The sequence below is a fragment of the Myotis lucifugus genome, unplaced genomic scaffold, assembly GCF_000147115.1.
Source record: "Myotis lucifugus unplaced genomic scaffold, Myoluc2.0 scaffold_20, whole genome shotgun sequence".
NCBI lineage: Eukaryota > Metazoa > Chordata > Mammalia > Chiroptera > Vespertilionidae > Myotis > Myotis lucifugus.
This window is the reverse complement of record NW_005871068.1, coordinates 8,072,753-8,088,323: the sequence shown is the minus strand read 5'-3', so window position 1 is coordinate 8,088,323 and position 15,571 is coordinate 8,072,753. Positions and strand designations below refer to the sequence as shown.

General features: G+C 39.2%; 1 protein-coding gene across 8 annotated transcripts in view; it reads right to left on the bottom strand.

The window, feature by feature from the left end:
* GK (glycerol kinase) overlaps window positions 1–15,571 on the bottom strand; it is a 71,557-nt gene that overhangs the window by 26,457 nt on the left and 29,529 nt on the right. For 6 of the 8 annotated variants that reach the window (XR_002828458.1, XR_002828459.1, XM_023751346.1 and 3 more), the window contains 7 exons: window positions 12,180–12,253; window positions 9,438–9,575; window positions 4,896–5,005; window positions 4,360–4,426; window positions 3,013–3,030; window positions 751–786; window positions 308–375 (listed from right to left, as the gene is read on the bottom strand). Coding sequence is in view for 6 of the 8 variants with exons in the window: in XM_023751346.1 (XP_023607114.1) it covers window positions 308–375; window positions 751–786; window positions 3,013–3,030; window positions 4,360–4,426; window positions 4,896–5,005; window positions 9,438–9,575; window positions 12,180–12,253 (511 nt within the window). In the remaining 2 variants the exon portion in view is untranslated. The remainder of the gene's footprint in view (window positions 1–307; window positions 376–750; window positions 787–3,012; window positions 3,031–4,359; window positions 4,427–4,895; window positions 5,006–9,437; window positions 9,576–12,179; window positions 12,254–15,571) is intronic. The other 2 variants (XM_006085653.3, XM_006085655.3) reach the window with 1 other exon arrangement.

The following is a 15,571-nucleotide window of genomic DNA, read 5'->3' as shown; positions in this document are numbered from 1 at the left end:
TAAAGAAAAACAAATGGCCCTCAGTGGATAGAGTGTCGACCTGTGGACTGAAGGGTCCAATCGATGTGTTTCTCTCACATCGATATTTCTCTGTCTTTCCCTCTCTTCCATTCTCTCTGAAAATCGATGGAAAAATATCCTCGGGTGAGGATTAAACAAACAACAAATGGCAAAAATTTACATATTCCTATTGGAATTCTTAAGCTATTAGTTTTCAGCTTGGGTAAACATCAAAAGCTTTTCCTCATTCAAAGCACCAAACGGAAAAACAAAACACCATTGGTTCCCAGGTCTGTTTCTTACTCACGTATTTTTGGCTTGGCCATCTCGGAAACACATTTGTCCCACCAATGCAGCAGACTGGTCCCCCAAACACTGAAAGTGTAAATGACAATAAAGGACACTAAGACAATATCAGTAATTTCCTTTTTATAAGAGCCATAGAATTTATCTTTCCTTTTTTATTTATCAAGGAATGAACTGATTTATGCTTTTGCATTGCCTTCAGTTGGCCATTTTCTCATGTGTTAATACCCCTATGAGACAATAGGTATGGGAAGGGACGGTAAAAATTAATTTATTCAAAAGATTCCGACCCACATGAGAACAAGAATAAGTTGATTTTGCTCCTCTTACTTCATTCCCACAGTTTAGGAAGGGGCAGATAGATTAAGATATAACAGGAAAGCCTTAAGAAGGAAGGGGTGAGGGTGGGGAGGCAGGAGGAAGATGTTAGGCAGTGAAACTTACCCCAGATATTGGCACACCTTCCAAGGCCCCAGCTTTCTATTAAAAATTTAAAAACGGATTATGAGTAAATCACAAACTGTTGGCTCTACTAACATAACTGCAATGGGAATGAACATGAACAGTGACATGCCAGAGCATGTGGGGCAGACAAGACAAAGCAAGTGTTTCAACTACATGAGTGGTTCAGAGATAGACATGAGACATAGTCCTAAAATGACAAGAAGAGACACGGCATTGGAGAATGGACATGAAGCACTGGACTGGGACTCAGGAGACGTGGGCTCTACTCCTGGCTAGTTAGTATTAAGCCATTGAGCAGGCCGCTGAAACTTCTCTGTGCCCCGATTTATTTATCTACAAAATAGGGCCTGGGCTACATGAACACTGAAAACCATTAGCTCTTTGCTATTATCGCCATTACTAACAAAAGACTAACGCATTCTTTTAAATGAACATATTAATAGCTATGAAACCAGCACGGAACTTATTTATTTTGGAAGGCTGCATTTTACCAACAGTGTTCAGGTATTGGGTACTACTTGTTCATGGCCAACATCATTCCTTAAGTTTAGATAAGCAAGAGATAATTTATATCCTGAGCAGTGGTTTTTATTTTGATCAAGCATAGCCAGCATTCCAGGAATAAAAACAAGACTTAAATGGCTGACGCACTAACACAAAGCAATCTGTACTAGTATTAAGGAAAGGAATGTGTTCCCTGGGGTAGGGGTGATATAGTAGGAAGTGTACCAAACAAAAGCCTGGACTCACCCCTTAGTCTACCATTTGTGGGCCAGTTTCCTGGCCTCTGGGGAACCTTGGGCCCCCTATCTGTTAGAGTGAGGGTATGAACAGAAGCCACCTCATATGGCTCTGATGATAAGGAAATAGCATAATATGTGGAAACCCTCTACAAGCATGTCAATCTCGTGGCCCGCGGGCCACATGCGGCCCACAATGAATATTTTTGTGGCCCAGCCAATATAACGGTATGTAAGAAACGTTTTAATAAAAATTTCATAACTTAATTTTTACAATATCCTATTATACATAATTATTAATAACGAACTACAAAGAATGACTGATTACTGTAATCCCGTTGCATTCATTTCCCTTACGCGCCTTACACGCAGGCGCACCATTTCTCTCCACTAATACTAGTAGCGAATATTTTAGCAGGCAGTTGCCACATCATTAGTCTTGTACTAACTTGTTTGGTCTGCACAACAGGAAACACTTTGCTTTCGGAGAAGAAAAATAGGTTTATTTGCGTCACACTTATTAACTTGAACAGTTATTCAGTGTCTGGTAAATTAATGTTCAAGAAAAAAAATTTATTAAAATATTCCATTAGTTTATGTTAACGATGACTCATTTATTTCAGCTCTTTGTATTTAGCATGTCTCTATTGAAATAAACCTACGTTTCTATGAAAATTGAAGCTTTTGTTTTTTTGCGGCCCACGTAAACTTAAACCTTGTTTATCTGGCCCGTGTTAGCCTTTGAGTTTGACATGCTTGGTTTACAGACTAGAAAACATCCTCAGAGAGTGGATATTCTAGTTCTGCCATGCTTTCCTATTAATTCAAGACCTGCTATTTTTTATTTACTGAAGCTGGATATTAAATGAAGAGTAAATTTCATAAAAGGCTAAAAGTGAACTAGTAGGAAACCTAGAGGCTGTATATCTTAATATATTTAAATAGTAAAAGAAACTTTTGCTTATACTATTGCTTATATTATTATCAAACTACCAGCAGGATCTACTATGTGAGGTCAGGCAGAGAAAGAGTTCCTTTTTCTTCGCAGGGAGGGGTTTCTGGAAGATTTCTGGGAACATCCTCTGGTGAAGCATGCAGAAAAAGCGACAGTGCATTTCCAACTAACTGGTCTGAAAGGTTGGACAAGGTAGATGTTTAGGACATTTAAAAGCCACATCTAATTTATCTATTACGCTAAAGCCAAAGCACATCACAACTGTACTTTGTAATGGACGCCATCAGAATTTCTTATGCCAGGAAACTACCCATGTCTTTTATTTTGAAACATTAATTCCAGTTTTATGGAAAACTTAAAAACAAACAAATAAGATTGAAAATTTTTAAAAAACCTAAAGCATGACTAGAGCTTATAATAATTTGAAGTCATGATTCTAGATATCTCTGTTTAGTAAATGGACTTCCGTTTATTTAAAACTAAATGGAAGTGCACTGTATCTTTTCCGAATGAATGGGTAGAATAATTGGTGGGAAACCTACTCACCAGGCTATGAGAGATTTTCTATAGTCAGCAAAGGGGGAGAAAGGGGGACAGAAGCATAATATTTTAAATGCAAGAGAAAACTAGGCCAGTTAAACGTTTGTTTGCTTTTCCAACCTTCCTCTGAAACGGTTTCTCAAGAATAATTTTTTCCCCACTGACTCAAGTCACTTTGTAGACAGCTATAAAAGCATCAAAGCATTTTTACTATAGACAAGCAGTGACTAACCCTTTAAAAAATGCACGTTGGCCCAACCTGCATGGCTCAGTGGTTGAGCATGGACCTATGAATCAGAAGGTTACCAGTTCAAATCCTGGTCAGGGCACATGCCCAGGTTGCGGTTCGATCCCCAGTGTGGGGCATGCAGGAGGCAGCTGATCAATGATTCTCTCATCATTGATGTTTCTATCGCTCTCTCCCTCTCTGAAATCAATAAAATTTATATTTAAAAAACTGCATATTGCTGTAAAAGGCTTTATTATGAATGAAACATTTAAGAATTCTTGCTCGAGCTTTATCCAGAGCACTTAGTATTCAACTCAATTATTATTAAAACTACAAAAAAGTTTCTAATATTTGTCATGTCTATTTTTTGCAATTTTTCTTAGATGTATTCTTAATTTTTAGCATAAATTCCAGATTTTTGTGTTCAAACATCAGTTCGAATCCTCCTAGAGCTTTTCATCCCTGATGTGTAATCAGAGATACTCAATGATGCTAAGCGCATTTTTTTTTGCTGAAACTACTTTTTCTCTAAGTTTCAATGAAAGCAAAAGGAAAAATGTGCATTATGGAACACAGTTTAATTAGCCATCACATATCAGAAACAGACTCTTTTTGCTTTCAGTTTCTTTGCTAAAGTTTTGCTTAGGCTGACAAAGAATGTAATCTAAAATATGGTTTGGCCATTAAAAGAGATTGTATACCTACTATATTTAAATAAAAAATAAATTGAAAAAGAAGAGATTCAAGAGAAAAAAAGACCACCACTAAAATGTGAAGAGACCTTCCTATAAATTAAAAGCAGACACCACACCCCCTAAACAGTTATTTGGATTAAAAGAATAAAATAGATCAAATATTCCCATGCCACCCTCTGTGGTTAGAAGATCCCAGTAATACTTCAAAAGTATAATACTCAAAGAAGAGCCAATACAAGTTTATAAAATATAAAATGAATTGGTAAGGAATCGATAATTTTCAGTTATAAAACCATTTAAATACTAAAATTTTAAGTTACATACTACCCATGTTCAGAGAGAAGTCACAACCCCCAAACTATCAAATGTTACACAATTGACTTTTAAATTCTGAATAGTACAGTTTTGAAAATGGAAATTTATATTTACCATTAAGCCATAGATTTCAGAAGAACTCCGGACATTTGGAAGAATTTTCATTGGAATTTCAAAAAATCTGAAAGAAAACAACAACAACAATAAGATAAGACTGGGTATTTAACACTGTTTTAAATAAATATCTGGAAACATTTATATGCATTTAAAAGTAAAAATGTAAGTAAAAATTAGTGAATGTATTTGAGTATAAAATGAAATTGTAACAAATAAACCAGCAGACCATAGTTGCATGATTAGATATTTAACATTCTAATTTTATCCAAGCCAATTAATAAAAAATAAAAAGCACACAGAAACCGAAGTACTTTTCTAAAAGAACCCAATCTTCCTTGGAGAATAATCAAGGCAATTACTTAATATGGCATATTTATTGTACATGCAACAATAGTCTCTCTTAAAAGACTACACAGCAAGTCTATGTTACATGTTGTACTTGAAATACCAACATTGAAAGTTTAGTCGGAAAATAATAAATTCATAAATATGTAACATATTTGGAAAACTATCTTAGGGGAAAACACACTCACTCGCAGAGCTCTTTATCCCATTCCAAAGAATGAATGTTGAAAAGCATCGTCCTACTTGCATTTGTTACATCTGTACAGTGGACGCCTCCATTGGTTCCTCCTGTCAGACACTAGACAGAATAAAAAGGACATGTTAAATTTGTACTTATCTGCAATTTAATTTACATTTTGTTAAGGGCCATAATCAGCAGCAGAGCATATAAAGCAGAATGACACATTTTAACTCCTTAATTTTCAAGTTTTCAGCAATGTCCAATAGATATATAATGTGAGCTACATTTGTAATTTAAATTATTCAAGCAGCTACACTTAAAAAGCATAAAGAAACAGGTGAAATTAATTTTAATACTACATATTTTTAACCCAATATATCCAAATATCCTTTCAACATAAAAAAATTATTACTGAGACATTGTACCCCCCCTTTTTTAAAATAGATTTTATTGATTTTTTACAGAGAGGAAGGGAGAGGGAGAGAGAATTAGAAACATCGATGGGAGAGAAACATCGATCAGCTGCCTCCTGCACACTCCCTACCAGGGTTGTGTCTGCAACCAAAGTACATGCCCTTGACTGGAATTGAACCTGGGACCCTTGAGTCCGTAGGCCGACGCTCTATCCACTGAGACAAACCAGTTAGGGCCCCTTTTTAAATTTTTATTTATTTTACTAGAGGCCCAATGCACGAAATTTGTGCAAAAGTAGGCCTTCCTTCCCCCGGCTGCTGGCACCAACTTCCCTCCAGCCACCGGCAAGCACTTGGGGCCCGGGCTTCCCTCACAGCTCCGGCTTCATCCGGAAGGTCGTCCAGTCTAATTAGCATATTATGCTTTTATTATTATAGATTTTTTTATTTTTTTAAGTATATTTTTATTGATTTCATCATAGAGGAAGAGAAAGGGAGAAACATCAATAATGAGAGAGAATCATTGATTGGTTGCCTCCTTACAGAATCAAGCTCAAAACCCAGGCATGTGCCCAGACCTGGAATTGAACTGGGACCTTAATTCATAGGTAGATGCTCAACCACTGAACCACACCAGCTGGGCATATTTTACCCTTTTTTGGATACTAGCTCTTTGAAATCCAATGTGTATTTTACACTCACAGCACATCTCAATTCAGACTAGCCACATTTCAGGGCAAGTGGCTACCATATTAGCACAGTACTAGTTAATTGATAAAAAAAAAATCAGTTTTGTCTTCACCCATTTATCTTTGGAAAATGCAGTGTCTTACTAAATCTGGCAAAGTGAAATACATTGAAATGTCTGCCTCTTCAGGATCTGACTAAATCCTGAGCTGCTGCGATTCTTTTTGGTTTGTTTTGGAACAATTCTCATCAGGCTGTGCCTGTGATGATACAAGCACATATCTTGAAGGTTTTAAACTCAAATGTTAATACCCTTGGCCTGGAACAGAAAGCACTGATGCTTTATTATTTTTCTTAGTTTTTAAAAATGATTGTAAATGTTTATTATTATTATTTATTATTATTATTATTAATGACTAGAGGCCCAGTGCACATAATTCGTGCACAGAGGGGGGGGGATTCCTTCAGCCCATTCTGCACCCACTCCAACTGGGGACCCCTCGGGGGATCGGGCTTAAACCAGCAGTCAGACACCCCTCTCACAATCTGGGACTGCTGGCTCTTAACCACTCACCTGCCTGCCTGCCTGATTGCCCCTAACCCCTCTGCCTGCCTGCCTGATCACCCCTAACTGCCTCTGCCTGCCTGCCTGATCACTCCTAACTGCTCTCCCCTGCTGGCCTCTCACCCTCAACTGCCCTCCCCTGCTGGCCTCTCACCCTCAACTGCCTCTGCCTGCCTGATCTCGCCCCTAACTGCCCTTCCCTGCCAGCCTGATCTCGCCACCAACTGCCCTTCCCTGCTGGCCTGATCTCGCCCCTAATTGCCCTTCCCTGCCGGCCTGATCTGGCTCCCAATGGCCCTTCCCTGCTGGCCTGATCTCGCCCCTAACTGCCCTCCCCTGCAGGCCTGATCTCACCCCCAACTGCCCTCCTTTACTGGCCAATTTGGTTCTGATTGGTTAGTTTCAATGCCAGTCAGCATCAAAAACTCCGCCTCCTAGGCAGCCATTGGCTCCTTACATTCACCCAGATTTGGTTCTGATTGGTCAGTTTCTATGCCAATCAGCATCAAAAGCTCCACCTCCTAGGTAGCCCTTGGCTCCTTAAATTCACCCAGATTTGGTTCTGATTGGTCAGTTTCTATGCCAGTCAGAATCTCTGGGCCTATCAACTTAGGGCCTGATCAGAAAGGCAGGGCTGATCAGTAGCCTGGTTGAAGGCTTGGAAAGAAATGGAGGTATGGTTGTTGGCCAGAACGGGAGAGAAAGAGGCAAGTTCTGATCAATGGCTGCCACAGAGGCTTCAGTTCAGACCCTGCCCCTTTCTCTGCAGGCCCCACTCCGGGCCTGATCTGCAGCCCCCTAGGCAGTCAGTGCTGGGTCCAGGCACTCACAGCAGCCCCAGTTGGTGCTGGGTCGCCATGGCAACCCAGCACTGACTTCCAGTCTGGTTGAGCCTGCAGTCGTTAGGACCCTGGCTCTTTATTATATAGATGCTTTCTTTTATGTGGAAGCAATGAGGTAAGAAAGGAATAATAGCCCTAGTTTGTTTGGCTCAGTGAATAGAGCATCAGCCTGTGGACTGAAGGGTCCCGGGTTAGATTCCGGTCAAGGGCACATGCCCAGGTTGGGGGCTCGATCATGAATCAATAGTCCCAAACCAGAAGTGTCTCTGGTTTGATTGCGGTTGCAGGCTTGATCTCTGGCCCCGGTGGGGGCACATGCGGGAAGCAACCAATTGATGTGTCTCTCCCCCTCCTTTCCATTCTCTCTAAAAAGTAATGGAAAAATGTCCTCGAGTGAGGATTAACCAAATAAATAAATAAATAAATAAATAAAAAGAGAAAGAAAAGAATAAAAGTGGAGAAAGACATCACGGTGGGGATATGCTTCCTTAAGTGCCCTGCAGTTCCCAGTTCCCAAATTGTGCCTTACTCTGCTTCCAGGCCATTGTCAAACTGTCAGAAGTATTTCAACTGTGACTGACACATGTGCAAACTGCTGGCCATGAGCACAAAGCATATCCTGCTAACACAGGGTGTGTGTGTGTGTGTAAAGTGATCTTTCAAACAGTGTAGTGGTTTTCAAGACCAGCTCTGAGGATCTGGCTAGTATGAATAAGGACAATATTCCCTTGAAGCTCCCTGAATGTTGAAAAATACTGAAGTGGCCCTAGCTGGTTTGGCTCAGTAGTTGGAGCATCGGCCCTCGGACTCAAGGGTCCGGGGTTCAATTCCAGCCAAGGGAACGTAGCTTGGTTGCAGGTTCGATCCCTGGCCCCAATTGGGGGGCGTGTGGGGGATGTTTTTTTCTCTCTCTGTCTCTCCCCCTCCCTTCCAGTCTGTCTAAAGTCAATGGAGGAAAAATATCTTCAGGAGGATTAAAAAAAAAAATACTGAATTTTTATTTGTTTATTTATTTATTTTGTGTTAATCCTCACCCGGGGTATTTTTCCATTGATTTTTAGGGAGAGTGGAAGAGAGAGAGGGGAAAGACAGAGAGAAACATTGATGTGAGAGAATCACATTGATGGGTTGCCTCCTGCAGAAGCCCTGACCAGGGCCTGGACTGGGGAGGGGCTTGCAACCAAGGTATGTGCCTTTGACTGGAATCGAACCCGGGACCCTTCAGTCCCCAGGCCAATGTTCTATACACTGAGCAAACTGGCTAGGGAATACTGAAGTATTTACAAATAAAATTGTATGTCTGGGATTTGCTTTACAATTATTGTACAATTACCTGTGGGGGAAAGAATATGTGAATATAGTTGAAACAAGACTGGCCATAGCTGGCTCACTGTTGTAGAGGTTTGTTATACTATTCCTTCTACTTTATGGTATATTTGAAGATACTTATAATAATAAAAATGAGAGAGAACAAGAGAGAGAGAGAGATCATGTACTTTAAAGATATATCTGGAAAATGTTTGAAATATTAGCTTCTATTTATCCATGTTCAGCTTAGGCAAAAAGATTATATATCAGAAATTTCCACTATGATTTTTCATATTACCACTTAATTAAATAAAAGACAGACAGCTGTGTAACGTTGAAAGCAAATGATAAAAGTAGCCTAGGCGTTTTATTATATTAAATAATTATTTCTTCTAAGAAATGCCTAGTGGAAAACTTTATGATAGACAAGAGAAAAAGGCTACCTAAATTACTGATTACTAATTACCTAAATTACTTATTCTAAAGATAACAGATGAGATGTTTGGGTAATCATCCTCCATTTTTACTGATATAATGCAAGGGGGGGGGGAGATGAAGTAGGCAAAAATGCCTCTTGAATGAAGGCTGAAATGTTCTGCTATTTCTTCAGTGACTTTTCTGAATAATGCTGCCAACAGAAAAGTTTGAACTCTTAGTAGAAAACAGATAGTAGGCAAGGCAGTCTAAAAAAAGTCTTTAAAATTTTTTCCATACATGCATCTACTTAAACATACCCAAATGAGCCATGAATCAATAGTCCCAAAAAGAGCTCTATCTTCTTCAACAGCCCTTTGAACTTCTTTCACATTGTCGAGAAGCCAACGAACTTTCACAGCACTGAAGTAAGTGCTAAGTGGAAGGCCTGTCTTGGACTAAAAAGAATTGCAAATTAAATTCATAACAGTTTAAAATAAAATAAAACAAAACACCAAACCCAAAACCCCCACAAATCACAAAATATTCAGTTGCCCTAAATAGGCAACTCCATGCATGGTATTATGGCACAGGAAAGCATACTCATGAACAAAGATCAGAGTGATACGTTTGCAGTTCAAAGAGCATCCACGTAGCAAGGTAAAGAGAAAATGAAATAATACGACACCCTGTAATCTAGACTTTTGTGATGACTTAGTATTAACCTAGTCCAAAGCTCTGCTTTTTATTTTATATTCCTTGAAAGTGATCTTTAAACTATCGGTAATCATAGGGTACTGTATATCATAGGGTACTGTATATCAAATTATAAACTAATGACCAAAACCAGAAAAATTTGTTCTAAAACACAGGACTTCACATTATGTTTATGTGTATATTTGTATATTATGAATATATATTTACACACATTCATATTCAAATAATAGAGTATAAAATTAGTGGAGAATAAAGTAGAGCTCAAAGGCACACAGATTAAAGCAAAACAGAGCTGCTCTATGTAAGGAAATAGTTGCCTAGATTAGCGAATAAATTAAACAAAGGGAGGGTGACTCCAATAAAGGTTAAAGTGTAATAATAAAACACATATGGCTTAATCTTGAGAATGGATCACGTCCAACTCTTATTTTTGTTTGCATATTAAATATCAAAATTTTTATTAGTGATTAAGAAAATACACACATCAAAATAATGCCAACTATCTTTTCCCTCCCCATCCAGGTCTCCTCATTTATCACCCAACTACAAAAAGTGATATTTTTTCCTTCTTATCTCCTATGGATATGTTTGGTAAGGAAATTCAAATCAAAGGAATTAATACTTTAATGCAACCTGTAAGTTAAGAATCTTAACTTAGGGCTTCTAGCTTCCTTAGAAAAAAATAGATAAATGATCAAACATTATGAAAGGAAATAATTTATGGGATTATTCTCCCACAAAACTGAAACCAATAAGGGGTGTGCAGGTACTATGCATTATCTCATTTTCATGACATAGGTAGAAAGTGTAAAAATTGCCTAAAATAGCATTAGAGAGAAAAACATGCATCCCTGGGAGCAAAATGTAGCTGGATATAAGGGTGAAGATTGGACAGGGTGAGAAAGAGAACAAAATAGAAAATGGTAAGGGTATATTCAGGAGTAGCCAGAAGTTATTTGGGTGCGTGGGGGCAGAGAATGGTTTGTTAAACTGCTGTAATTAATAGGATTTTTAAAAACTTTTATTTTTATTGTTGACACTATTACAGATATCCCCATTCCCCCACTCTTTGCCCACCTCCACCCATCTTTCCCTCACCCGCCTTTCCCTCTGGCCATCACCACACTGTGATCTGTGTCTATGGGCTATGCATATGTTCTTTCTCTAATCCCTTCATCTTCTTTAATCCGCCCCCCCCCCACCTCCTGACAGCTGTCAGTCTGTTCCTTGCATCCTGTAATTAATAGGATTCAAACATCAGTTTCAAAACCAAGAACCACAAGAAGTTGTCATAAGGAAAAATATAAAGGGGATAAATAAAAAACAGAACTTCCTTTTGAATACTAGGGGAATTTGATCTTGACCTTGCTAACAAATTGCCTGTTTCAAAAATTCTCTCTCCCTTCATTTACCTGAAGAGAGATCAACATAAGGACTGGAAACTAGGCAATTTTTTATTGGCCATATTCATATGAAGAGAGTGGAAGTGTTCAATAAAGAGGTCAATAGCCCAGCTGGTGTGGCTCAGTGATTGAGATACGACCCATGAACCAAGAGGTCACCAGTTTGATTCCCTGCCAGGGCACATGCCTGGGTTTTGGGCTTAATCCCCAATAAGGGGTGTACAGGAGGCAGCCTATCGATGTTTCTATTGCTCTATTCCTCTCCCTTCCTCTCTCTCTAAAAATCAATTAAAAAATATTTAGCTTAAAAAAAAGGTCAATAAAATAGCCCTGGCCAGTGTGGTTCAGTTGGTTGGAGCTTTGTCCAGTACACCAAAAGGTGCCAGGTTTGATTACCGGTTGGGGCATGTACAGGAGGCCATCAATGTTTCTTTCTCACATAGATGTTTCTCTCTCTCTCTCTTTCTCTCTCTCTCTCTCTCCCCTCCCTCCCTCCCTTAAAATCAATTTCTCTCTTTCTAAAATCAATTAAAAAAGAGGTCAATAAAATGGTCTTCTGCTTTCTCTCTCTGAATCCAGATGCCTAAACACTCAAAAGCGCCCAGAACTTTCTTTGATGGATAGTAGAAAACAAGAGGGATGGATTTGAAAGGCAGGGTTCAATGACAGGAAGCACCCCCTGGGTAATATGGCTTAAACCACAGGGGTACTTTATAATCCCCTCCAGCCAACCAATCTTGGAATATTATTGCTCCAATCAATCACAGGGCAAGGAAGACAGAAATGACTTGATTTGTCCTCATTTATCTGCAGAGCAATACTCTATAAATTGTGTCAAATAACTATGGTGCAGTCAGATGTAAGGCCCAAATAGTCCTTCTGGTGAAATCTCTCATTTTTAAATGAGCATTCTTATAGTATACTTTTGAAGAGATCTCTTACCTTGAGAAAGTTATTTCCTGGAATTCTTTTACTAAGATTATCAACGGTAGACTGGGTTCTTAGATCAAGCCACACTAAAGATAAAAAAATTAATATACATGAAAAACTTCATTAAAAACAAATCAGTTCTTAATCACTGTCAAGGATAGGAGGCTGATTAGTTTCCATAAGCAATTAAAATGCTATAGCTTTCAAAAGACAGAAATTAGAAAATTAGAAATGAATGGGCATATTGTTAGAGGATAAATTTAAGAGGGAGAATTTAATTATGCAAAATCACAAACCCAGTTAGGAGAAAAATACAAACCTTAGGGTGCTCTTTGCTTATTTTGTATCCATTTTATAGAATAAAAAACCAAAAATATTTTGGATATGGATTTTCTAAGCATACAGAGTGCAGAGAACATCTAAATGCTAAGCAGGCTAGCTGCCAAGGCAGAATGCACGGCCCAGGATCACCATACCGTGTATAAAGCATGTATGTTTGAAAACTTCGGAACAATTTGTTACAAAGTAGAGAACCTGATACTATTATCGAGGGAAAAATAAGATTCATTCTCTTATGTATGAAATTCTTATTTACATTAAATTCTTTCAAAGTAGACAAGAACCTGGAATCATTAAGATAATTATTTCACCATTCTTTGTCCATGCTGGATTGTAAAAAAAAAATCTCCATTTTAACAGAACATTATTTTTAGCTAAATAACTATTGTTCACTTTCTGATCCCCTATTAGAAAGCATTTCTGTTCTGCTTCATGACAAAAGGCTCGAGAAAGAGAAAGCATTAAATGGTACGTACATACAGCAATTGTGAAAGGTAACCAATAGGATCAGCTGAGATTTGTGGGATTTAAGTTTTGTACTTAACTTTTATTAACTTTTAATGTGTTCGTGGTCACTAGGTATTTTTAGGTACTGATGGTGCTCAGATTACTCCCATAGTCTATTTAAAGGACACAAGGGAAGATTATACAGGCTGGTCCACTACACCTTCGAATTCTGACAGTTATTGTCTAGTTTGGGTCACCTGTGACTATACTCCTTCCTTCTCTTCTTTAAAAACCAGTGAAATTCAGGTAGTGAATTTTAATCAATTATTTCTAACGACTTAAACTGTCATTTCCCTTGAGTGCTGTCTGTGCTAGATTTTGACAGTGGCTACTGTACATGAGATTTAAACCAGGAACTTCAGGACACTCTACTGGTTTCCACAGGTGTGAAACACATCAGGAAAAGGCTCATCACAACCAAGGAAATGGGAGGCAAAGAGGAAACCATGGACATGCACGGCCTACAGATGACATCTGCATTTGCTGCCCAGCGTCCATTCATCTTGCTCCTGGGAGAAGTATCTCCAATTCTCTTTAGGCAATCACCCTTCTCTCGTCCTCAGCCATGTGGTTTGCCTGAGATTCTACCCCACCTCCAGCTCCAGTATCCTGTCCTGACCCCAGTGGTTGGTTCAGGAGAGAGCATGTGGTCTAATCAGCCCAACTGAGATTTGTGCTCAGTATGCAGGAGTCCCTCTTCTGAGCTCAGATTGGCAGTGTGTGGCTGGGGCCAGCTGCCCACACGAAGAGAGAATGTAATCGGCCACCTCTGGAGCCATCCCAGGAAGAGACTTGTGGGGATCCAGGTGACTGAGTCTGGAATAAATCAGCACCTGAACTAAGCTACCCTTGGATTGCTGGTTCCCTGAGCAAAATAATTACTTAATTTTTTTTTCTTTTAGTGTGGCTGAGTTTTCTATTACTTGCACTGTGATTAATACAGCCATTAGCAGCAGCAGCATGGAGTTGGCAAGATGTCCCATGTCCAGGGAACAAGGGCAGTCCACTTTTTACACAGTGGAAGTATTGTATGACTGTGACAAAAGTGGATTTTCCTCATGGGGCAAGCAGGTATTAATGGCTCAACAGGAGTAATTGGGAAAAGTAGAGCAATTTGAGGGAAAAGTATTAAATCTGTGAGTTAGAATTAATACCTTGACCCTCAGTTTTTTAAACTACAGTGGGTTAGGGGTTTAAAAGCAATTTAATGAGTTTGGATGACCTACTTTAAATAATGAAATAGGATGGATTAGAGTTGAAAATATCAGAGCTCACTGAACTTGGTAGGCTAAGTATTGACTTGTGAAACTTTTGTTTTAGTTCTGTGGGTTTGCTGAATCATGATGCAAAATATATTTCTTGCCAAGGGAAATGAACAAGAGAAATGAAAGCCATTGCTCTGGGCCTTTTGTTGAATGATTCAAAGACTTCTAGATCAGCATTCTTCTATATTTTAATGGATATAAGAATCACTAGGGAGCTTAAAGATGACCCCAATACCCAGAAATTCTAGGATAATAGGTCTGGGAAGGGGGCACAGAAATACACTTCTTTTAAGAAACACTGCTAGACTCCACAACAGTTGTTCTTACTCAGAAAGCACACCAGAACCACCTGGAAAACTTGGAAATCACACATATGAGGCCCCACCTTGCAGGATTCTGGTTGCAGGTCTAGGCAAGGAAGGCCTGAGTGTTTCTACTTTTGTTATAAACATCCCAGGTTCGCCCGGCCAGTATGGTTCAGTGGTTGAGCATCGACCTATGAACCAGGAGGTTATGGTTCGATTCCCGATCTGGGCACAAGCCCGGTTTCAGGCTCAATCCCCAGTAGGAGGCATGCAGGAGGCAGCCGATCAATGATTCTCTCATCATTGATTTTTCTATCTCTCTCTCCCTCTCCCTTCCTCTCTGAAATCAATAAAAATATACTTTTAAAAAACCACATCCCATGTTCTTCAGTATTATACTAGAACTTGAGAACCTCTTCTCTAGGGCATGTTCTTTAGCATACTGGATTTGTTTCAGTCATTTATTAAAAAACAAAACTAAGACAGGTAATGATGATCAGGCAATTCCCTGAGTCCCAGTGGCTCTGTGACTCTGGTGCTCCTTGACAAGGAACACTTAAGTAACTGGGCACTTTACTCTTCATTTGAAAGCTTGAAGTATCCACAGTGGTATCCGCAGAATGTACTCCCTGCCGCGCCCCCCCCCCCCCCCCCCTATAAAAAAATAAACTTTATAGGGGCCTGCATACAATGGGGCCTAAATATTATCGACAGACGGTTGGAGCCCATATATATCCCACAGCCTAAACTGATTTACAAAGATACCCAATTGATTCCAGCGGAGTGCCGGGGAAGCCTCGAAACAATCAGATGTACTGGGTCATATGCACGGTTCACTGTTTTCACCAGTGAAATGTTCTGGGCTCACCAGGCTAGAACATAGTGAGGTCTAAATTCAGTTAGGAAAGAGCCACTGATCTAAGACCTTCTATGAGTGAGGGCGAACCATCAACCACAATAATATGTCTCTGGAATAATTTTCCCTAAT